This window comes from Microcaecilia unicolor, chromosome 2 (genome assembly GCF_901765095.1).
Source record: "Microcaecilia unicolor chromosome 2, aMicUni1.1, whole genome shotgun sequence".
In the NCBI taxonomy this organism is placed as follows: domain Eukaryota; kingdom Metazoa; phylum Chordata; class Amphibia; order Gymnophiona; family Siphonopidae; genus Microcaecilia; species Microcaecilia unicolor.
Window position 1 is genome coordinate 50,611,498 of NC_044032.1, and position 25,489 is coordinate 50,636,986.

At 45.6% G+C, this 25,489-nt stretch overlaps 1 protein-coding gene across 1 annotated transcript in view; it reads right to left on the bottom strand.

Annotated features, from left to right (window-relative positions):
• The window catches only part of LOC115462877 (3-ketoacyl-CoA thiolase, mitochondrial-like), a 97,110-nt gene extending 78,008 nt beyond the window's left edge, over positions 1-19,102 (bottom strand). The window contains exons 1-2 of the mRNA XM_030192937.1: positions 18,958-19,102; positions 9,365-9,531 (exon numbers count right to left, since the gene is read on the bottom strand). Of these exons, the coding sequence (XP_030048797.1) occupies positions 9,365-9,531; positions 18,958-18,973 (183 nt within the window). The 5' untranslated portion in view covers positions 18,974-19,102. The remainder of the gene's footprint in view (positions 1-9,364; positions 9,532-18,957) is intronic.
• Between the last annotated feature and the right edge of the window lie 6,387 nt (positions 19,103-25,489).

Below are 25,489 nucleotides of genomic sequence, written 5' to 3' on the forward strand. Positions count from 1 at the left end.
AGAGATAGCTGTAGTGGTCTCATATGAGCCCTGACCCAGGGCACTACTTACATCGTGGCCGTCATAGAGCCCAACAGCTGCACGTAGTCCCAAGCCCGAATAGGAGAGGCTACTAGGAACTAGTCCACCTGAGCCTGAAGCTTGACAATCCGATTGTCTGGCAGGAACACTCTGCCCACTTGGGTGTCGAATCGAACTCCCAGATACTCCAGGGACTGAGTCGGGCGCAGCTGGCTCTTCTTCCAGTTGATGATCCATCCCAGGGAGCTCACCAGAGCAACTACCCGGTCCATAGCTTTGCCGCACTCTGCATAAGAGGGGGCTCGGATCAACCAGTTGTCCAGATAAGGATGGACTTGTACTCCTTCCTTTAGCAGGAAGGCCGCTATGACCCCCAATACTTTGGAAAAGGTCCGCGGAGCAGTAGCCAACCCGAAAGGGAGGGCTCTGAACTGGAAGTGTCGTCTCAGGACTGTAAAACGCAGAAAGCGTTGGAGAGGAGGCCAGATGGGAATATGCAGGTACGCTTCCTTGATGTCCAAGGAAGCCAAGAACTCTCCTGCCTTCACTGCCGCTATAACAGAGCGGAGAGTCTCCATGCGAAAGTGCCTCACTTTCCAGGCCCGATTGACCCCTTTGAGGTCGAGGATAGGCCGGACAGAACCTCCTTTCTTTGGAACCACAAAGTAAATGGAGTAACGTCCCTTGCCAATCAGATTTTTTTTTTTGGCACCGGAACGACCGCACCCAGGCGGATCAGGTTGTCCAAGGTCTGCTGCACTGCCACAGCTTGACCGGAGACTTGCAGGGAGAGAGTACAAACCCGTCTCTTAAGGGTTGGCAGAACTCTAGCTTGTAGCCGTCTCTGATGACTTCCAGCACCCACGCGTCTGAAGTTATAGTGGTCCACTCGCCCAGAAACGAGGACAGCCGTCCTCCAATCTGCACTGGGGCGTGGACCAAGGCCCCGTCATTGGGTACGAGACCCTGGGGGAGGACCGGAGGGAGCACCTCCGGGACGGCGGTCTCTGCGAAAGGAATGCTGCTTGGGGGAGAAATTCCTCTTGAAGGAAGAGGGGGCAGAGGAACCCGACTTGCCCGGGCGGTACCGACGGGCTTCCAGCAACCGTCCTCTGGAGGTACCGGGACGAGTACTAGCCCGAGCCCTGACCTCTGGTAATTTCTTGCCCTTAGACGTGCCGAGATCGGTCACGATTTTGTCCAGCTCGACCCCAAAGAGCAGCTTGCCTTTAAAAGGCAATCTAGCCAGGCGGGATTTAGAGGCGTGGTCAGCCGACCAATGTTTCAGCCCAAGCCACCGCCGCGCAGAGACTGTCTGAGCCATGCCCTTAGCTGAGGCTCTCAAGACATCATACAGCAAGTCTGCCAAATAGGCTAAGCCCGATTCCAGGGCCGGCCAATCAGCCCTCAAGGAAAGATCCGAGGGGGAAGCCCGCTGCACCATAGTCAGGCACGCCCTGGCCACATAGGAGCCGCAAACTGAGGCCTGCAAATTTAACGCAGCTGCCTCAAAGGACGACCTTAAGGCCGCCTCCAATCTTCTGTCTTGGGCGTCCTTTAGGGCCGTGCCACCTTCCACCGGCAACGCCGTTTTCTTAGTCACCGCAGTGATTAAAGAATCCACGGTAGGCCACAGATAGGCCTCACGTTCACTCACAGCCAAAGGATAGAGGCGGGACATAGCCCTAGCCACTTTAAGGCTCGTTTCCGGGACATCCCATTGAGCCGCAATTAAGGTGTGCATGGCATCATGCACGTGGAAGGATCTAGGCGGGCGCTTCGTCCCCAGCATAATGGCAGAGCCAACAGGGGCTGAGGGAGAGACGTCCTCCGGAGAGGAAATCTTCAAAGTGTCCATGGCCTGTAACAACAGGTTGGGCAAATCCTCTGGGCTAAAAAGCCGCGCTGCAGAGGGGTCATCCGCTCCATCCGAGCGGGGATCTATCTCCTCCAAGGAATCCGCAAAGGACCGTTGGGAGACCTCAGACACGCTGCCCTCATCTACATCGGAGGAGACAAAGTCCTCCAAGGCCTGGAAATCAACCCGAGGGCGTTTACCTCTGGGAACCTCAACCTCTTTATCAGAAGAGGGAGCAGGGGCAGCGTTTTGCATGAGGAAAGCCTGATGCAGCAGCAAAACAAACTCGGGGGAGAAACCCCCCAGACTGTGCACTTCCGCAGCCTGGGCAACAGCCCTAGACGCACTCTCAACCGGCGCTCGCAATAGCGGGGGAGAAACATGCTGCGCATCCAAAATGGCGTCCGGCGCGAAACTCCGCGAAGGAGCCGCGCGGGAAGAACGGCGCTTAACTTTAGCCGCTTTGTGCCGTCGCCCAAATTAAGGGCGTTCATGGCATTAATGTCTCCAACCTCAAGGGCGGCCCACGAAGAAGCCGTCCGAGCCGCGTGGCCGGCCAAGATGGCGGAGGCGAGGAGCGGGGGATGGGCGTTTATGGCGGGAAAAAACCGCCACGCCGGAGGAACGACCGGGACATTCATCGGTCACTAAACTGTCACCCATCAAGGGCGAATCAGGTTGTAAAACCCCCGCATCCCCTCTAGAAGCGCTCCAGCGATCCGGGGAGCGACCCTTTGCGCCCTCGCCCTCCGACGCCATATGCCACGAGGAGAAGAATCGGGGAACCCCCCTGCCCGCTTTAAAAAGGTAAAATTACCTGCTTGCCGCTCCGAGCTGTAACGAACTGGTGTCCCAGTGAGTAGCTGCAATGAACGTTTAAAGAAACGTCGAATTAAACGCCTTTAAAGACGTTTAAAATTTTTTTTTTTTTTTTTTTTTTTAAAACGGAGCCAGCGGGAGGGGGGAGAAAAGGAGGGACCTGGCACCACCAGGTTTGCACTTGCTCAAAAGAGCCCTCAACCCCAGGCCTCAACAAAACCTAAGGATTAGGCTTGGAGGCCTAGCCAGAGCTGCTGCTGTGTGTGACCACCACCTGCTGAGATAGAGAACATACTGAGGAGTTTCCGGCAGCACATGACCACATATAGGGAGGCAAAAGTTTGCTCTCTATCTCCACCTGCTGGTAGATGGACACAACCCACCAGTCTATGGATTGATCAGCTTGATGATATGGAAAGATACATTGGAGAAGTTCTAGCTGTCTCAACGGAGGGTTTTCCACCAATCGTTGGAGCTCAATATATCTTTGGAATGAAATCTTCTATGCCAGAACCTCAGCCTGAACTTAATATTACTGATTTCCTGGAAAATTCATTAGCAGTTATAACCCAACGGATAACTCTATTAGTTTCATTTGCTTTTGAATCGGACAGGAATAATATATTTCGATTATACTTTAAACATATGAATGCTAAGTTCTTTGGTTAAAAAATTCAGATATTTCCTGACTTGAATAGAGATACACAAAAAAGAAGGCGAGAGTTTATGGCTTTAAAACCTAAAATTCTAGCCTTAGGTAGTACATATATGCTGAAATATCCATGTAGATGTTTGGTATCTCTAAATAATGTTAATTATGTATTTCTTGATTCAAAGAAAATGCAAGACTATATAACTGCCAAAGAAAAAGGGAGTGTTTCAGCCTGAATAATCCCATGGGAAATATGCTGTTAATACCCGTTAGTGAGCTTAGTGCGCTCACCTCTCTGATTATTTAAATTTCCTCTAATTTTGTTTAATTTACCTATATCTTGCCCTCGCTAATATTGTGGTCAATATATATGAATTAGTTTTCTCTCCTAGTGTACCTAAATAGAGAAGGAAGAACTTTGTTTGATTACCTTAAAACTTCATCTTTATTCCTGCATTTGTATAGATATGAATGTGATATTTGAAAATGTATAAATAAATAATAAAATAAAATAAAAACAATCCACTAAAACCAGGTCTTCAAACAGAGGGGGGGGGGGGGGGGAACCATTAATTCAAAGAAAATCAACACTTACAAATTCACTAGCATTCACTCACTAGGAAACCTAAGAAAGCACTGAGTTACTACAGATTTCCAGATGTAATCTATCAAATCAGAAGTTAAAGGTATCAAAACTAATGATGAGACCACTAGCCAAACTCTTGGCTAATCAAAACCTTAACCCCTACATATATGCCGATGACGTCACAATCTACATCCCGTTTAAGAGTGACTTAAACGAAATAACCAACGAGATCAACCAGAGCTTCCAGATCATGCACTCATGGGCGGACTCATTCCAGTTAAAGCTCAACGCAGAAAAAACCTAATGCCTAGTTCTCACCTCCCAATACAACACAAACAACTACTCCACTATAACCACACCTCACTACACACTTCCTATCTCAGAAAACCTGAAAATTCTTGGAGTCACCATTGATCAAAACCTCACACTCGATACCCACGTGAAGAACACAACGAAAAAAATGTTCCAATCAATGTGGAAACTCAAAAGAATTAAACCTTTTTTCCCAAGAAACGTCTTTCGCACCCTGGTACAGTCACTAGTAATAAGCCACTTGGACTACTGCAACGCTCTGTACGCAGGCTGTAAACATAGTAGTAGATGACGGCAGAAAAAGACCTACATGGTCCATCCAGTCTGCCCAAGATAAACTCATATATGTATACCTTACCTTGATTTGTACCTGTCTTTTTCAGGGCACAGACCGTATAAGTCTGCCCAGCAGTTTTCCCCGCCTCCCAACCACCAGTCCCGCCTCCCATCACCGGCTCTGGCACAGACCGTATAAGTCTGCCCTCCCCTATCCTTGCCTCCCAACCACCAACCCCTCTTCCCCCCACCTGCTCTGCCACCCAAACAACCCAAAACACGGCAGCCAGACTCATCTTTGGAAAACCTAAATATGAAAGTGCAAAGCCCCTAAGAGAGAAACTACATTGGCTTCCGCTCAAGGAACGTATTGAGTTCAAGATCTGCACAACCGTGCATAAGATCATTCACGCAGACGCACCACTCTATATGCTAAACCTAGTGGACCTACCGCCCAGAAACGCCAAAAGATCGGCCCGCAAATTCCTCAATCTGAATTTCCCCAGCCGCAAAGGAGTGAAATACAAACAGGCTTATGCTACGACCTTTGCATACAAAAGCACACAGTTTTGGAATGCGTTACCCAAGGCCCTGAAAACCATGAACAATCTAACCAGCTTCCGCAAAGCTCTGAAAACACACCTCTTTAACAAAACTTACAAAAGTCACCCTCAATGAACCAAATCATCCCCCAAACCACCCAAGCACACCTAAAACACTTCTCACACAACCTACCAAACATCTGCCGATCTAAATCCTCTTTTACCTCAGCTTATGATCAATTGTATTTAAATCATGTACTGACTTTATCATAACCTTACTCTGTAAGCCACATTGAGCCTGCAAAAAGGTGGGATAATGTGGGTACAAAATGCAATAAATAAAATAAATTCCAGAAAGCTAACAGTTCATAAAAAGTATACTTTTGAGACTGTATTTTGACTACTTATTTACATGAGATATTCAACCCCCCCCCCCCCCCAAACTGTAAACATCTAGGCCCCAGAAGTAGAAGATGTCTCCTCTACTGAATAGCCCCAGGAACATTCAAAAACTGGGAAGTCCAGTGCTTAAAGAACAAAATACCCAGTCCCTATCAGATTCCAACACAAACCACCAAAATAGCAGGAACAACAGTATCCTCCACTTGGGTCAAGTTTAATCCACGGATAATTCAATCTCAAGGCTCAAACTTTAAGCAGTATCAAATGGCTTAGCAAATGCTGGACGACATTGCTCTAGTATTTTCAAATTTCTAACATATTTGTGTAACAAAGCCACAGGCGTCTTTACTGGAGTCTTAGGAAAAATCAACCAAGTGCAAAGTCTTATTCCTCAGAGCATTTTCCAGAGTCTCAATTTTTGATGGAGATCTAAGTTACCCTTAATCAGAAATGTTTCATGTTCCACTATAGATTTAACTGTGGGTTCTAATTCATCCTCTCAATGCACTACCCCAGTTACTGCGCCATCCAATACTGAAACTCGATTTAGATAAATTGGAACTGAAGAAACATACCCAGAAGTTGCAATGATATAACAAAACATCTTGACTTGTATCCCATGCACACCTTTCAGTTCTAAGTGGATCACAGAGACAAAGAGACCAGAACAATCTTCGGGAATAACAGAAACCAAATAATAAATATTAGTAATCAGTTCTGCAATACACATTTCTTAAAGCGAAAGTGTCTTAGCTTTTCTTCTAAATAACAAACAGGATTGAGAAGGCAAAAGAATTCCCATAAAATCCTTCCAGAGTCTGGCAGCTTGGAATGCTAAAGATGTCTCCAATTTCATATTTGACTTATTTAATCTCAAAATGGAAATAGCTTCCCATAAAAACTCCAAAACAGTAGGAAGTTTGGATAACAAGGAAAACTACACTATCACACAGCTTTTCCAGAGTCCAAGTCTCTTGACAGTTGGTTCACGACATTACCTGAGCAGGGCCATGTTAACACAATGTTCTTTATTTATTTTATTTATGGTTCACTTGTATCCCACATTTTCCCACTCATGCAGGCACAATGTGACTTACAGAAAGTTAAGTAAATTTACAAAATTTGATAGTTACTTTAAACATTATCAAAAACAAGCCCCTCCATAAAACATCCACTGTAGATGGAAAAATTATGAAATACCTGATAATTTTCTTTCCTTTAGTCGCAGCAGATGAATCCAGGAACTGGTTGGTGGGTTGTATCCGCCTACCAGCAGTTGGAGACAGAGAACACTGAAGAAAAGGCAGTGACCCTGGATGTCCAGCTCCTTACCACTTCAGTGTAGGTTGCATCTCCAAAGCAGAGAACAACAACAAAAACATTGAACAAGAACACTCCTAACAACAATATGGCAACAGCCGAACATATCACCTGAAACTTCAGGGAAAACAAAAGTTATAACAACAGATTGAGTTAAATGTGCAATCTGGCTACAAATGCCTGTCCTCAAAATCTGTCTTTTCTTCTTTTCGCTTGTTTCCTATTCTGACAGTACTCATCTGAAACTCAAGAAGAAAATACGTGGCCACAGCAAGAAGGGTAGGGATCCTGGATTCATCTGCTGCAACTAAAGGAAAGAAAATTATCAGGTAATACATAATTTTCCTTCCTTAGCCTCAGCAGCAGATGAATCCAGGAACTGGTGGGATATATCAAAGCAATCCCTCAAATAGTGTGGGAAGTCTCTGCTCCCCGAGAGAGCACTGTCCTCCCAAATAGGGCATCTCTTTGTGCCGCAACATCAAATCTATAGTGTTTAACAAAGGAATGACGAGAAGCCCAAGTGGCCTCTTGACAAATATCATCCAAGGAAAGGATGCCAGTTTCAGCCCAAGAGGTAGCCTGCGCCCGAGTCGAATGAGTACACAAGTCCCCAGGGGGAACTGGACCCTTGACAAGGTATGCCGAAGAAATTGTCTCTTTAAGCCATCGAGCAATAGTCGCTTTGGAAGCAGCATAACCACGTCTAAGAGCAGACAAGAGAACAAAAAGATGGTCTGATCACTGGAATTCATTCGTCATTTCCAAATACCGGAGAAGGGAACGACGAACGTCCAAACAGCGAAGAACAGAAAAAGTCTGCGGAAAATCCAACCTCCGAAAGGAAGGCAGAAACAGAGGCTGATTCAAATGAAAAGCAGACACGACCTTAGGAAAAACGGATGCAACAGTTCGCAGAGTAACACCTGAGTCCGAAAATTGAAGAAAGGGTTCTCGACACGATAGCACTTGGAGTTCAGAGATCCGACGCGCTGAAGCAACGGCAACTAAAAACTCCGTCTTCAGAGTAAGATCCTTATCAGAAGCCAAACGTAATGGCTCAAACGGCGCACTCTGCAACACGCTAAGAACAAGGTTCAATTTCCAAGATGGGCATGGCCGTCGTACTGGAGGGCGAAGGTGAAGAGCACCTTTCAAAAATCGTGCTACGTCAGAATGAGACCCTAGAGAAGAACCTGATACATGACCCCTGAAACAGGCAAGAGCTGCGACTTGCATGTGAAGAGAATTATAAATCAAGCCCTTCTGTAAACCCTCTTGCAGGAAAGCCAAGATCTGGGAAACAGAAGCCTGAAAAGGAGACCAGGCCCGCTCCGCACACCATGATTCAAAGGCATGCCAAACTCTGGCATACGTCATCATGGTGGAACGTTTCCGGGCCCGAAGCAAAGTGGCAATGACTAGATCAGAATAGCCCTTCTTCCTCAGTCTTGCCCTCTCAAGAGCCAAGCCGTAAGACCAAAGAGGGAGATGTCCTCCATTTGTACCGGACCCTGATGAAGAAGGTCGGGCAAAAGCGGAAGCCTTAGAGGCAGTTCCACTAACAGACGAACTAAGTCCGCATACCACGGACGGTGCGGCCAATCTGGAGCTATCAACACTACCGGACCGGGATGGAGCCTGATCCGACACAGAAGACATCCTATTAGGGGCCAAGGCGGGAAGACATAGAGGAGACCGGAACTCGGCCAGGGCTGTAAGAGCGTCGAGTCCTGCCGAGCTGACGTCTTTTCTCCTGCTGAAGAACTTGGGTACTTTGGCATTGTTCTTGGTTGTCATTAGGTCTAAGATAGGAGTGCCCCACTTTAGACAGACCAGATGAAAGGCTTCTGTCACCAGTTCCCATTCCGCCGCATCCAGGAGATGCCGGCTGAGAAAATCCGCTTGAATATTGTCCAGGCCCGCAATGTGGGCTGCTGAGAGGCAAAGCAGATGAGTCTCTGCCCAGTGCAGCAGACCAACTGCCTCTGAGGCTAAAGTCACACTCTGAGTACCCCCCTAGTGCCCCCCTGGCGGTTGATGTATACTACCGCTGAAGTGTTGTCCGAGGGAATCTGAACTGCCTGCCCTTCCAGGAAATCCTGAAAGGATCTGAAAGCTACAGAAAACAACAAGGCAAGCGATCTGCAAAATCCAATGTGGAAAACAAACTAGCAGATCAATATAATATCCAAAAAACTTTATTGAAGATACCGTATGTAAGACAAATGCCTGACACAGGCCTTGTTTCACCCAACAATAGGGTGGTGTCAGGGGCTAGTCTATATCTTCATCGAATAGGAGCGGTAATAAATAATGTATCAGGACAAGGATAAAAAAACAGCATAGACACCACAAACCAGCGTATTTTATATGACGCCCAGCAATTGATGAATGGTCTACTGTCAAAAGGCTGGACGTCCAGGGTCACTGCCTTTTCTTCAGTGTTCTCTATCTCCACCTGCTGGTAGGCGGACACAACCCACCAGTTCCTGGATTCATCTGCTGCTGAGGATAAGGAAAATCAGTTTTGCTTCTAGAGCCCTATAAAATCTGTTCTTCCCCCCCATACCAACCTGCATGACATTTCCAATAGCAACACTGCTGATAATCTCTGGGGAAACATTGCTTCCAGTCAGCGCAGCCCTAGCAGCGATTTCTGCTAGGTCAGTGGAAGTATGGTCCTTCAGGAAACCACCATATGTCCCAAAGGGGGTGCGCTTGGCAGATACAATGAACACACCTAGGGAAAGCAAAATGACATACAGTAAGATATTTAGAGTACTAGAACTAAACTTTTCCATTTCATAGGTGCTAATTATTTGAGTGGTCATCCACAGATGGACCAAGGTGCAGCTGGCCACTGGAAGACTATGGAATATTAAACTGAAGAAACCATGGCAGATGAAATAGAATTTATCATAAAGGCAAAAGAGTTATGAAAAAGATAACCAAATTCAGTACCCACGATTCTTACAGCTTGGCGAAGGATACCATAACAAACACATGGTCTTATGTAACAGTAAAAGAGCTGGAGCAAACTCCCAGGATAGCTATACAATGCAATACATAAAAAATAGATCAGAAATTACAAAACATTACATAGTACAAATTTTCCAAATAAGTTTTGATCTTTTTTTCTGAAGTCTAGGTAGGAGTGTGCACTACGAAATATAATCGGTGTCTTTCCAAAGTTTGGCAATTTGAAATGCCCAGGAATGTTCCAACAACTTGAATCTCTTTTATCCTTTGAAGAAGGAAAACAGATTAAATTGGAATTGTGAAACCTACAATTTCTAACTGAATTAGCAAAAAACATGTGTTGATATCAATAAAATGGTGCAGAACCATAAAATAATTTAAAAAGAAAACATGCAAGCTCAAATAAGATTCTCATCTCTATGGGCAACCAGTAAAGTTTTATAAAATACAGGGTATCCTGTCATTTTCCCAAAGGAAAAAAAAATATCGAACAGCGGTGTTTTGAATTATTTGTAGTTTTCTTAGTTGTTTACGAGAACAACCCAGATAGCAAACATTAAAATAATCCAACTGCATTAATAATAACACAAACTATCAATTTAAAGTCCTCAGTTTCAAAATAGTTAAGGATAAGACGTAGTTCTCTTACGAGTAAAAAAGATTTCTGAATAAAATGATTGCAGAGATAAGGTATTACCTACCCACGATCCCAAGATTTTGATCGCCAGAGAGAGTTTATAATTTATTTGTTCAAGACTGATAGAACCAGAGATATCTGCAGATTTAGAGGGGCATAATCGAACAGCGCCGGCCATCTATATGGCCGGCGCCACAAACAGCAGTCCCGAACTGTATCATCGAAAAAGATGGCCGGCCATCTTTCGTTTATATAATATGGTTGGGACCGGCCAAATCCAAGCGCTAAAAGGCGTGCAGGCTCGGCCCTTCTCTCTCTCTCAGCTCTGGTCCCGTCCTCATTTCCTGTTTCCACAAGGGCGGGACCAGAGCTGAGAGAGAGAAGGATCGAGCCTGAACGCCTTTTACCGCTGCTGCCGGCCGCCATAAACCCGACTTCGTAAGTGAAGATGACTTTTAAAACTTGGAGGTAGGGGGCCTGGAACTGGAAGGGAGGGACGACGACACCCTCATGTGTGTGACGTCGCGTTCCATTGCCTGCCAACTCTGCAGCGTTCCCTTCCAGTGATTGGTGTTTACGAACACGGAAGTACGTGACGTCATTTCAGGAGATGGATACAGCAGGAGCACGAATGCATCAAGGCTTCACTTTCACAGAGTCAGTTTCAGAATGTTGGAGGTGCTTTTTATTATATAGGATGTAAAACATTCTGGGGAACGGGGAGCCTGTCCCACAAAGATGGACTCCACCTTAACCATGGTGAAGATAGAACAGCTTTTAAACTAGAAACTGGGGAAGGCTGACAGTCACACAAAAGCACACAGTTAGGAACAAGGTATTTTTGAAGGATATTTCCAAAACAGGGAAGTTAGGGTATCCCGAAAGTGAGACTGCAATAAAGGCCAGAGTAGACCAGGTGAATTTAAATAAAGAGCAGAGAGGCCTGAAGAATTGCAAATTATCACTGTCAGCTGCTGTTTGAAGTGTCTTTAAACAAATGCTAGAAGCCTAAAAAATAAGTACTAAATGAAAAAGATATAATAATAGGCATTTCTGACATCTAGTAGAAGAAGGAGTGGAGGAGTGGCCTAGTGGTTAGGGTGGTGGACTTTGGTCCTGGGGAACTGAGGAACTGAGTTCGATTCCCACTTCAGCCACAGGCAGCTCCTTGTGACTCTGGGCAAGTCACTTAACCCTCCATTGCCCCATGTAAGCCGCATTGAGCCTGCCATGAGTGGGATACCGGTGTCGGAAATGGTATTTCAAGCGGACGAGTCGGAGAAACTTACTGAATTCACGGTAAACCTGGAGGACGTAATGGAGCACTTCAGCAAACTGAAGAGTAGCAAATCTCCTGGGCCGGATGGTATTCATCCTAGAGTACTGATAGAACTGAAAAATGAGCTTGCGGAGCTATTGTTAGTGATATGCAGTTGTCTTATCCACAAGGTGGGTGAGCCCTTAGGTCCCGCAAGGCCCAGAAGGACCTCAGAGGACAGCCGTGCAACCCCAAGTCTTCACCCGCGGCGACCGCCGTTCACCAAGGGTTGAGCCCCCAGCTGCAGGCGGCCAACGGGACTTCAGGAACCGCGGGGTTGACGGACTGACCTGGCTGGAACCGGGAGAGAAGCGGGCAGGAGGAAAAGAAATGTCCACAAACTGGCAGCAGCTCAGGGCAGACAGCAACTGCGAAGTCGGAGTCAGGCAAGAGGTCAAGGCAGGCGGCTAGTAGAGGGGTCAAAGTCAGGCTAGAGGTCTAGGCAGGCAGCTAGGCAGGGATAACCAGGAAACAGTCCAAAATCCAGAAACAACAACACCAGGGAAATGACGAAGCGCAGGAACCACTGAGAATGGCTTCGGGAACAGAACCTGAAGCAAAGTGCTAGCTCAGTTCCCTTCCTTAAATACAAAACACTATCAGCCGCCCTGCCCCCGTAGGTAAGGCCGACCAATCCAGCCTTGGGTATCGGCAGAGCCCCTCTGATTGGCTCTGTCCAATTTCCCAGGCGGGACCACCAACTTGGCCTCCCAATCCGGCGCCTCAGAGGCGGAGCTCCGGGCCCTCCCGCCTGGGAGGGAAGAAGACACCGACCATCGCGCCTCGGCGCCGCCTCCTTCGGCGGCGCGAACATAGCCTCCACAGCCGGCGACCGAGAGACCGGCGGCCGCAGTCGCCGGCCTCCGTCCCGGCCAAAACGGCCATCACTGCGGCGACCCCCGGCTCCCCGCCGAGGCCTCCGGGCCGCTACCCCTCGCCGCGGAGGACGCTGGCTCCCGCCCCCCGCGGCGGAGGAGCAGGTAGGAGCGCGGGACGCGACAGCAATTTATCCTTAAAATCGAGCATAGTACCGGAAGATTGGAGGGTGGCCAATGTAACGCGGATTTTTAAAAAAGGTTCCAGGGGAGATCCAGGAAATTATAGACCGGTGAGTCTGACGTCGGTGCCGGGCAAAATGGTAGAGGCTATTATTAAAAACAAAATTACAGAGCACATCCAAGGACATGGATTACTGAGACCAAGTCAGCACAGTTTTAGTATGGGGAAATCTTTCCTGACCAATTTACTTCAATTCTTTGAAAGAGTAAACAAACATGTGGACAAAGGGGAGCAAGTTGACATAATGTGTACCTGGATTTTCAAAAGGCGTTTGACAAGGTACCTCATGAAAGGCTGCAGAGGAAATTGGAGGGTCATGGGATAAGAGGAAATGTCTTATTGTGGATTAAAAACTGGTTGAAGGATAGGAAACAGAGAGTGGGGTTAAATGGGCAGTATTCACAATGGAGAAGGGTAGTTAGTGGGGTTCCTCAGGGGTTTGTGCTAGGACCGCTGCTTTTTAATATATTTATAAATGATTTAGAGATGGGAGTAAACAGCAAGGTAATTAAATTTGCTGATTACACAAAGTTATTTAAAGTCGTTAACTCGCAAGAGCATTGTGAAAATTACAGAAGGACCTTACGAGACTGGGCGTCTAAATGGCAGATGACGTTTAATGTGAACAAGTGCAAGGTGATGCATGTGGGAAAAAATAACCCGAATTATAGCTACGTCATGCAAGGTTCCACGTTAGGAGTTACGGACCAAGAAAGGGATCTGGGTGTCGTTGTTGATAATACACTGAAACCTTCTGCTCAGTGTGCTGCTGCGGCTCGGAAAGCAAATAGAATGTTGGGTATTATTAGAAAAGGTACGGAGAACAGGTGTGAGGATGTTATAATGCCACTGTATCGCTCCATGGTGCAACTGCACCTTGAGTATTGTGATCAATTCTGGTCGCCGCATCTCAAGAAAGATATAATAGAATTGGAAAAGGTGCAGCGAAGGGTGACGAAAATGATAGCGGGGATGGGACGACTTCCCTATGAAGAAAGACTAAGAAGGCTAGGGCTTTTCAGCTTGGAGAAGAGACGGCTGAGAGGAGACATGATAGAGGTATATAAAATAATAAGTGGAGTGGAACAGGTGGATGTGAAGCGTCTGTTCACGCTTTCCAAAAATACTAGGACTAGGGGGCACGCAATGAAACTACAGTGTAGTAAATTTTAAACAAATAGGAGAAACTTTTTCTTCACCCAACGCATAATTAAACTCTGGAATTCGCTGCCGGAGAAAGTAGTGAAGGCGGTTAGCTTGGCAGAGTTTAAAAGGGGGTTGGACGGTTTCCTAAAGGACAAGTCCATAAACCGCTACTAAATGGACTTGGGAAAAATCCACAATTTTCGCAAATAACATTTATAAAATGTTTTGTACGTTTGGGTAGCTTGCCAGGTGCCCTTGACCTGGACTGGCCCCTGTCGGGGACAGGATGCTGGGCTCGATGGACCCTTGGTCTTTTCCCAGTATGGCATTACTTATGTACTTACGCTATATATTAAAGAGGGCCTTGACAGCAGGTAAAAGTAGAGACTAACCAAAGACAATTCACCGCTGGAGACTTGAATCCAACAATCTTTATTAGTATAAGTAAAATAAGGACCCGACACGGGCCGTGTTTCGACGCGTGCAAGCGCCTACATCAGGGGTCAAATAAAATACTCCTGGATGAAAACACGAAGCCGCAGCTCTGCTTGTGTGCGAAGCTGTCACCTTTCGAAACGCGTTAGCATTAAAAACAAATGGATAAGCACTTGCAACGACTGCATGAACAGAACTCGCAAAAGAGTATTCTATACTGCATGCCTGGGGAATAAGCTAGGAGGGAAAACAAATGCATTGTGTTTATTTTTAGCTTTTTAATATCAATTATCCTGAGATTTTGTATGAATGGTGGTATATCAGATTCCCATAAATTGCCAGACCTTTGTGTTTAGAACACACATGAAAAGGTGCACACGTTAACCCTATTAATTTATTTCATTTTGCAATGCCTATTTCAGTTGAATTTAGTATCCTCTGCAAGTGGCTCAAATGTACTTATAGTTGTGATTGCTAATGCTTCAAAAGTAAGAATGAGTGAGCCTGGAAAATCAGGCTTGGCTAAGAGTTTCACCCATGACCTACCTGGCAGTGCAGCTCTCCTGTGCTTTGGCAATGAATAATCAACAGTAATGAATAACTTATTGCGTGTCAATTCACCTTTGCCATCAAAAATTTGCCTCCAGATGTTGAGCAATACTTTGTTGGACAGTTACCAGCTTAGCTAATAAGATCACAATGACGGTAAACAAGAGTTCAACTGCAGTTGCAGAGATGATCTTGTGACAGCAGTCTGTGTATTGCAATGCCAACCATGTTCACCTTCCATCTCACCACTACTCTGCAAAATTCTTGGTCAGCTTAAATAGCCAAATAACTGGAGGCTTTCACCTCAACCCTGCACATTATACTGCAGCTGCTTCAGGGAACACTGTAAAAGATTTATTCTTGTGCACAATTATTTTGCACATACCCCTACTCTGCAGAAGAGAGATCTTATGATGGCACAACAGGTCACATTAACCTCACTTCTAACAAATTTAAGCTGCCCCTGAACTGCTTTTCAAGCTAGTGGTAAAGAATCGTATTTGCTCTCCCGCCTTTAATACTGGACATTGTGTGAATGATTATTGCTAATATGCTGCTCTTCAGCTACAAATCTCATGTGCACTGGTTCTGTTTTTCTTTTAAACTCCCTTAACTCCCACCCACCCTCTCCTCCTCGCTCCACTCCTCAGTCCTGCCATCTACCAGCATAAATAAAGAATTCACTATTTTCTCACGGCTTTTATCAGTTTCTATCAAAACTGGGTCAAATGAATAAGATGTAGTGTCGCCCAAAGCTATTCCTAATGAAACTCTTTGAAGAGGCCCTAGGTATTTATTTGCTGCATTTGTATCCCACATTTTCCCACCTATTTGCAGGCTCAATGTGGCTTACAATATGTTATAAAGATGATCACATTAATGGAATAAGAATTTCAGAATACTGTTACAAATAAGGTGCATAAGAATATCATGTAGGATTAGAAGTAGATAAATGGATAACGCATAACATAATGAGATCATTGTAAGAGCAGTGCTTGGTTCAAACTGTACTGTGCCCTCTCATCTTGACCCCAGCTAACAACATCAGACCACAGGAGAAACATAGAAACTGAGGTACAGCAAGTACTGACAGTCCTCACAATGTGTTCTCCAGTGTAGGGTGGGAAAAGGATCTCTCAGAGCCCAATACACAAAACTCCAGCGTTGTAGGGAATAGTGCCAGAAAACACCAGCTCAACAGCGAGTCGGAATTACCGGCCAATGCTCAACACTAACAGCATGCAAATTTATATGCACGCTGTTAATTTTCAGAATTGGTCAGTAAAGGGATCTAGTGCATGCCCATAAGAGCTGTGTGGTAAGCACAAAATCCCTGGTGGTCTGGTGGACCCCCTCCCCTCCCCTCCCAAAAACCTTTAAAGTCTCCCTGTTGGTCCATCGGATCCCCTCCAGCCCCCCCCCCACCAAAAAAATCCCTGGTGGTCCAGCGGACCCCTCTTGTGCCCCCACCCACAACCCAAAAACCTCCCTAGTGGTCTAGTGACCCCCCCCACCCCTCCACATACCTTTGATACCTGGAGTACCTACTCCCTCCTGCCTCTGGGCCTGCTCTTGTCAAAATGGCAGTGCCCAGCCCCTGCCTGGTGCATCCTGGGATGCGTACCATATAAGGAGAAAAACTCCTTATATGGTGCTTAGCCCCTCCCAGTGCATCTCAGGATATGCCGAGCAGGGACTGGGTGCCCCCATTTTGATAACAGTGGGCCCAGAGGCAGGAGGGAGTAGGCGTTGCTGCTGCTGCTGCTGCCTGCCTCCCTCCAATTCTCAAAGTATGTGGAGGGGTGGAGTCACTAGACTACCATGGAGGTTTTTTGGTTGCCAGGGGGGGCTTGAGAGGGGGTCCACTGGACCATCAGGAATTTTTTGGTTCAGGGGGATTGGGAGGTTCACTGGACCACCAGGGATGCCTTTACGTTTTGGGGGTAGGAGATCAGGCAGTCCAGTCTGCTTGCACTGTATAGTACAAGCAAACTGCTTCCCATATGATGACAGCTCCAGACCTAACGTAAAATTTTGTACATTAAAGGTAGATGCTCCTTTCTGTGTGGTGCACAGAAACATCCGTGTATCACTTGGAAGGCTCATTTTAATACTAATGAGCTCTTTGTAATACATTTGAATAAGATTATCAGCAGCTGCTATGGCAAATGGTAAAAGAGAAGCTGAAATCCCTTTGTGCATTAGATGCTAAATAACATGCATTGTAGGTCGACTACAACCGGTCAGCTTTGTGCATCAGGCCCTAAGAGAGCACAGGTATATTTATCTGGTAAGCATTGTTGCCACTGACAAAAATGGGGGGGAAAAGCCTAATATACCTGGCCCAGTTTCTCTAATGGGAAGAAGGGACAGTAAGCCAGAAGAGAGATACAGAGAAGGCATGGGGATAAACTAGAAACTAGATCAGGCCCTAGGAGAGGAATGGCATGAACTTGGCTAGCGGAGCTCCTGGCTCCAGCAGCACAGCCCAGATTATCACTAGTCAGCAATCCTATTTCCAAGTGTGACCTTGCAGCCAACATCTCCAAGTCACTTATGCTAGTGTAACCCATGGCTGAGTTGAGATTTGCTGATAGAGTGAGCCCTGGTAGAAAGTCACTGGGGGGGTGTCCAGGAGGTCCCTGGGAGGTGGTAGCGCTATACAAATGCTAATAATAATAACAATAATAATAAATAAAAAGAGAAATTTTGAGCGGGAAATATCCTTGGTTGCCTTATGGTTTTGAGTTACCTATGAACCACCTGCCAAGTGACAAGAAGAAAAGAAAGGGGGATCCTGTAGCGCCACCCTACACTATCAAGCAACAGTTGCTGTTGAATTATAACAGCTGGCAAAGGGAGCCAAAGCTTCGGGCGGAACTGGAGAGTCCAGCCCATAAGTGACATTTTGGGGCTGAAAGAAGCCTGCTCAAGCCTGGGGTGCTGCCCTCTGACATACACCTGCGAGAAAAGCTCTCTCTTCACATATCCCTGCCTGGTGATCATGGATTGCATCAGGAGGTGAAACTAGTCTGGGATTGCATCTGGCTGCAGGACAGGCATAAAGGGATTGTACACATGTGTATAGTCCTGGGAAGAAATGCTCTTTGTAATTATCCTTGAGAAGCTTAGCTGAAGTTCCATCATTGGCTGTGTCAAAAATCACTGCAGCAAAACCTACCATTGTCAAAGTTACAATAAAAGTTTAAATTCTGTGGTTCATGGATTGGAGCGCTGAAGGGAACCAGAATTAATATAAATATAAAAGTGCCTCTCAAACCCCAGATTGATATTCTGGACCACTGCCCACCCCCAACTCAACTGAAAGGGGACTGGATGTGGTATGGATGTGAGTGGCCCCAGAGCGAGCAGTGACTGTGGAGTGTGAACTGTAGCGTGTGTCAAGAGAGAAAGAGTACTCTTATGATCCGGATGAGTCCCGGGTTACACTAGCGATACTCCATCAATGAAAGCTGTCATTTTTCGGGTACAACGTGGATCTAAACCTTACGGCCTTAAAGCACCGGGAGTTGTTTCTCTTGTGCCAGCAGCTCTAGCGACCATTTTTTCCCCAAGTGCCAAGTACTTCGCGTCCGAGCGGCCGTGACCCGGCCTGGAATGAGAGCCTGAGCGTATAAGACGATCATTAACCTATAAACTAGAGGTCCTAAGCGTATCCCTTTCGTAACCTGTCCAGGTTACACCGGGTCAGCCTAAAACTCCACACAGCAAGTTCAAAAAAAATATATATATGAAGCGATAGCCAGCTCCACACTTCTCAGCCGACTCTTTATGGTCCTCCTGTCATTCCCCTCTCGCTTCTTCCTAAATCCTCTCTTAGATCTTGGGAAAGGTAAAGAAACAGAAAATGAAACTAAAGACGAAGCCCCATCTCCCTTCAACAAACTTCTCCCCCCAAGTCTCCAGCACCGTTAAGTTTCAGAATCGGCCTTGACGCACCTACCCTACCCCCCCCCCCCCCCCCCCCCCCGGTCCATACCCCGATCGCTGGCCGCACTTGTTAACTTAGACATAGAAATTACCTCTGACGAGCGCCATCGTAACCCCAGATCGGCAGCAGGCTCACGAAATGAGTAGCGCCCTGCTCTGTCCCACTGCCAGACGTGCGCCTACTGAAGCCTGTACAAGTTGCAGCAGCAGCACCAACCAATTCCGCTATCCAACACACAGTCAGAGCAGAGCACGAGCAGCCCTGGCCCTCCGACACGCCCACTAGCCAGCCCTAGCCCTCCGACACGCCCACTAGCGCCTAGCAGGTGGGCGGGCCACGTGCGACTTTTTCCCTCTACATCCTACAGCTACAGGGAAAGGGAACCCTGAGTCTGAATGGAGTGGATGGAGCATTTTTATTTTTTCGTGTTAGCAGTTTTAAAAGGCTGGGTTTCCCCGGGCCGAGAGAAATAAAAATGTTTTTTTTTTAATGTCCAAGAATTTTATTGGTTTTAGAAAAAGACAATAACATCAACTGTAACACAGAATTCAAACAAACAACCCCCCCTGCAAATCAAAATAATAAATCTTAAACAAGTTACCTAAAATTATAAGATTTCAGATAATTATCCACATGAGACCAAATTTTAGCAGTAGAACATGTCTCACCCATTTGGGTTTTTTAAATGTTACAATTTCCAATCATTTTATTTCTATTTTACCAAGCTTATTAGAGTGATGTGGTAGCCGTGTTAGTCCACTGTTAAAGGTAATAAATAGAAATGTTAGTCCAGTTAAAAAAAAAGGTATCTTATTTTTTTTCTGTAAGAAAATAAGATACCTTTTTTATTGGACTAACTTAATACATTTTGTAATTAGCTTTCGAAGGCAACCCTTCTTCATGCCTTCGAAAGCTAATCAAAAATGTATTTAGTCAAATAAAAAAGGTATCGCCTTCTTTTCTTTTCTATTGCCAAGCATATCAAATATAGCCATTAGAAAGTATGCACACAAGTGGGGGGCGGTGTAATTCCCCACAAGTGGTGGGGGGGACCCGCTTTGTGTACCTCCTGCTCCCACAGCATTTTTTTTAAGTGCAACAGGTTAAAGTTAGGAAGACAGAATAACAGAGTAGTAATATTCCTGTAAGGACAGCCTTTGTTAAACTATTACTTTTATATACAGACAATGAGAAAATCTGTCTGGGTTTAGAGATACCTCATAAACCACCAATAGCACGGATTTTTTTTCTTCCGTTCTAAACCCTAACTCCTGTTCTAGATACTGTCTGTGCCAGGCTTTAAGCTATAGGGTTAATGCAACTCAGGAAAAGAAAGTGCCGAGCGGACCAAGGAGCTTAGATACCTCCTTGGTGTCAACAGTGACGTCATGAGCCTGATGGAACTTTAACAAGGTAAACAGAGTTTCGTTTGGAAATAGAAGATTCAACGCCACTCGAAAAGAGCCTTTGAAGTTTATATTTTGATCAGGCGTGTACGGTGTACGCAAAAGCAAGCAGTTAGATTACGTGACATTTAGTTCACAGTCACTCCTGTTTGGTGAGAGAAATTTTAAACTAAAGAAGATGCTGATTTGAAAGTGCTGCTGCTGTGCTGTGGTTGCAGCCAGAGAGTAGGCGGAGGAGCGGGGAAAGCAGCGGGTGTCTGAGAGGAGCTGCTTGCAATGCTGGTGGCTTCTCGGTGATGAGAGCGAGCTTTTCTAGCAGAGCTGATGTGGGGCTGCCTGCACAGGATGAGATGGGGTCCAGGATGAGAACCGATGCAGCTCCATATGATCCTTTCATATTTTCCTTATCTGATCAGGCGCCGAGCCCCGGAGCCTGAAGTGATTGAGCAAAACACGGGGTGATGGAGCAAAGCAAGGCCCTTCTAGAACCCCAGCCTGCTCCCTTCCCCACCCTTCCTTCTTTTTATTCATTCTGCATTATTTTTGTTTCATTTCTGTTTCTTTTCTCTTCAGATGTGATGTGGGTTAGGAACCAGTTAATCCGCAAATTAGGTCCCAGAGCAGAGGTGAGGTCTTTTGAGAATAGATGTTTGGTAACAACCCCATGCTACAGGGCATAGACTTTTTAGAAAATGAGTTGAAAATCAGAACCCGTCTTGGGGGGTGGGGGGGAGAGTTACTTTTTAATTCTGTGTAGATTTAGACTGTGATGTCTAGCTTAATGAGGACTTCTCTCTCTATATATTAAAAAAAAAAAAGCGAGAATAGGGCCCACTTTTTAAGGGGCATGTTAAAAAAGGGTAGTAACAAGAAAATAGTAAGTATTTCAAAGAACAGTATCAGTAGGAAATTAGAATTAAAGGTAAAGACCAATCAAAGAAGAGAGTAAGTTAAATTATGCATAAAGGCACTGTTCTGTGATGACTATCAATTGCACAAACTGAGTTCTGCAGAACTAAATGATGGAAACTGTGCAAAAAATATGGTCTGAGACCAGGGCTGGCAGATCATTCATGTTATTGTACCCCCACAGTAGCACGTTATTTAATATGTTTTCATATATACATGATACATATTGCATATATTTCATGTATATGTTGCTCTTCTGTCTTTTATATACAATTTTGGTTCTTTTTATATGTATATTTTCTATATATAATTTCATATACTTGTCTTATTGATTTTATCATGTTTATTTATAGACTCCTGATGTAGGCCACTTAGGCCAAAACACAACGTTGTGTCGAGTCATTTTAATGTAACACCAATAAACATTGTTTGTTTGAAAGTATTAAAATTTGTATTTGGTTCCAGTTCATTGGTTAAGCCTGGTTCACATTCCCACTTTTTTGTTATTAAGATATAGGGGTGATGGCAGCATGATGCTGGCAGAGTCAACAAGACTATTGCAAAGCAGTAAGCTGGTGGCAGACCCTTTGTTCACCTGCATGCACAAGGTATGCCACCTGACAGGAAATTTGCATTAGGGAGGTAGGAGCCAACAGGCCAGGAGCGTTTGAAAGTCTTTTGCCACAATGTTTATTTTTTGCTGCTGGCTGTGGCTCTGGAGGACAGAGGTGGGTTGGAACTTGGCAGCAGGAAGGGAAGAGGAGGTAGATTAGCTAAAAAGAGATGCTGGATATATGGGAAGGAGAGATGTTGGATATTGGGGGAGGGGTAAGGGAGAGGGGAAATCCTGGACTACAATGGGGTAGGGGGAGGGCCTTGAGCTGCACGTTGCTGAAGGTTTGTCTAGGGTATCAGATACTCTTGGGTGGACCTCTGAGATCAGAAAATGTAATTCTATGCTGCAGTACTGTATGGCAGTTGTATCTAAATTTTCTTAGGCCTTCTATCCCACATATAATTCAAACTTCTCTTGCTCACCTACAAGTGCATTCCTTCTGCAGCGCTTCATTACCTCCCCTCTCTTCTCAGCAACTCCATTTGTTCAGTAAGTCACTTATTTATGACCTCCTCACACCAACTCCAGGCTCTTCTTTCTACCTTGCTATAGCTTTATTCAAATCTACCCTAAACACTCACCTTTATAAAGTTATTTTTATATTTTTAATAGCATGTTCCTGTTCATGCCTATGTTGCTAACAAATGAAACATCCTAATTTTTTGTATTAGTCCTGTTTGTTTATAATGGGAAATGGGACTTGATATACCGTCTTTCAGAGGTTTTTGCAACTACATTCAAAGCAGTTTACAGTATTTATTTTGTACCAGGGGCAATGGAAGGTTAAGTGACTTGCCCAGAGTCACAAGGAGCTGCAGTGGGAATTGAACTCAGTTCCCCAGGATCAAAGACCACTGCACTAACCACTAGGCTACTCCTCTATCTAATAGATTGTAAGGTCTATAAAGCAGGGACTCTTACATGTATATATGCCAACAACTGTTCACTGTGAAGAGCGTGTACACTTGTCGGCACGCTGTTCTGCTACTTCCTTCAAATTTATGCTTGGTGTGAACTTTGTTTCCAGTTTCACAGAGTGCATGCTTGGTGGCAACCTTATCTAGTCAGTGTACTCTGTGAATACTATTTGTGACCCCCTGAGGCAACTGCTTTTTCGCACCGAACACACAGACCGTGTTGGGTTCTTTGTGCAAGCAATCAGTAAAGTGTTTTTCAATCACCATCTCCCGAGTTGGTTTTGATGGTGGTCAGCTTCTACCACTAGAATGCTTTCATCCCACGGCTCAAATTGTGGTTAACGACTCGCTATCCCCTGTGTTGCCTCTGTGGGGCGGCACAAGACAGGGGTGTCCATTATCGCCTCTGTTATTCGTTCTGAGTTTAGAACCATTGGCAGCGAGAATCAGGCAGGAACCGACTTTGAAGGGAGTGTGTGTAGGTGAAGCGGAACATTGCATTAACTTATTCGCAGACGATATGTTGCTGCTTTTGGATAATGCGTCGACAGGAATATTTTCAGTAATGGAACTTATAAAAGAGTTTGGAGCTTTCTCGGGGCTTACAATTAATTTTGGCAAGTCCGAGGCATTACCGATCAGTAACCCATGCTCTAGTATGAACGTGCCCAACTTCCCTTTGATCTGGGCGAAGTCGGGGATAAAATATTTAGGGGTATACCTGAGTGCAGATACAGCGTGGGTATACAAGAAAAACGTGGGGGATAGGTTGGAAGAAATTAAAAAGCTATGTGGGAAATGGAAAGATCTCCCTGTGGGTTTTTCAGGTAGGGTGGCGCTCATGAAGATGGTCCTATTACCCAAGATTTTGTATGCCCTGCAGATGGTGCCATTGTGGCTGAGGAAAAAAGAGGAAGCACAGTACAGAAGTATAGTAACGACTTTTATATGGCGAGCGCAGAGACCCCGCATTTCTTTTGCCAAATTGTCTTTGGATAGGGGGAATGGCGGACTTAGGCTGCCAGATATCAGAGCCTACAATGTGGCTGCACTTATGAGGTGGATTCACGAATTGCATTCGGGGACGGATTTTTTTGCACCAGCAGATTTCTGGACAAGCTGGAGTACACCCTATGAGCCATTTGCGGTCTTAGAGTCTGGGTCGATTCGAGGTATGAAAGAGGTTGTGATGAACCCATACTTCATGGCAATACGGAGAGCTTGGAGATGGTGGAGAGAATTGGGAGGAGCTCAGAGAGGGGTGAGTCCATTTCTGCCATTGATAGGTAATCCGGGCTTTGTGGCGGGCATGGAGGCGTCCGTATTTAAAACGTGGAAGGCGAGCGGGTGTCGCTATATAGGAGATTTCAGGCAACTGGGTGAAGATCAATTTCCTTCTTTTGAGCAGGTCAGGCACGCATGGACTGTTCCGAATTCTCAATTCTTTGCATATCTGCAGGTGAGGGATTATGTTTTAACAATAAAAAGGAAGCAGGGGGGATGGTGGTGTTCCAGAAGTTAGATACCTTATTCCAGCAGATACCTGCTCCGCTAAACAAACTCTCACAGTGGCAACAGGTAATTAGGAAACACAAGAAACCCGCTTATTTTCAGAAACTAGCAGAAACTTGGAGCCAAGACATTGGGGATAGTGTGACCATAGAATCCTTGGGAGAAGTATTTGGGGAGATTCCTAAGTTAACACCTAATGCAGCGCTGCAAGATATTCAGTTCCGCATCCTCCACAGGGTACACATCTCAAGAGACAAAGGTCACAAGATGGGGCTTTGGCCAGATGCTATGTGTCTTAAATGTCAATCTAAAGTAGGAACATTGCTCCACTCCTTTCTGGAGTGCCCTAAGCTAGCAGCGCTTTGGACAGGTGCGCTGAAAGAGATAGAGCGCATTGTACGAGGAACATTCGAGTGGTCCTACTCAGTAGTGTATTTGGGCAGCTCTGCAGGATTAAGAGAACAGGGTTTGAATGAGGCACAATGTAAATTCATTTTAGTAGCTACGATGTTAGTGAAAAAATTTATCTTGATGGCTTGGGTGGACAAAGCCCCTCCGCAACTGGGGGTGTGGATGGGAATTATGAAAGAAATGGCGAGCTGGGTGATAGCCTCCCTCAAGTTCTCTACTTCACTGGGACATGGTCAATATAGAGCCTTGTGGGAGCAGGTTGGAAATGTACCCTTATTGGATTTGTAACATGGGGAGGGCGGTGCAGCGAGTAGTAATGACTTTCCTGTCTCCTGATGGTACTAAATGGGGAATGGGCATTCTTGGTTAACATATCCAAGGAGCAGATATCTAGGCTCCAGAGTGGACGGGGGTGGGGAGAAAATAGCAAGAGGAGGCTTACTTTCTACATTAATGTTCTGGGGGGGGGGGAGAAAAGGAAAAAAAAAGGGAGGGTCAGGGGTGGTTCTACTAAGTGTTGCACTGTTGCTGTTGGTTAGCGGTTTTTGTTGCACTTGAAGAAACGTGTAACTAAATTATATTGATGTACGAATAGCGTTGTATCCAGTTGTCTGAATAATGTTGTTACTGCAATTGCTATGCCTTTGACTCAATAAAGATATTCTCAAAAAAAAAGAATGTTTTCATCTCAACCAGAGGAGAGGCGAGCTATTCTAAGGGGCTGTAAAGATCACAGTTACAAAGGGAATGTATTTGGGACAGATTTTGTGCTTTCTCCGAGGACAAGCAGGCCTATAATTCTCACTGATGGGTGACGTGATCCCGCTTTGCACAGGCCAGTGCTTGAAATGA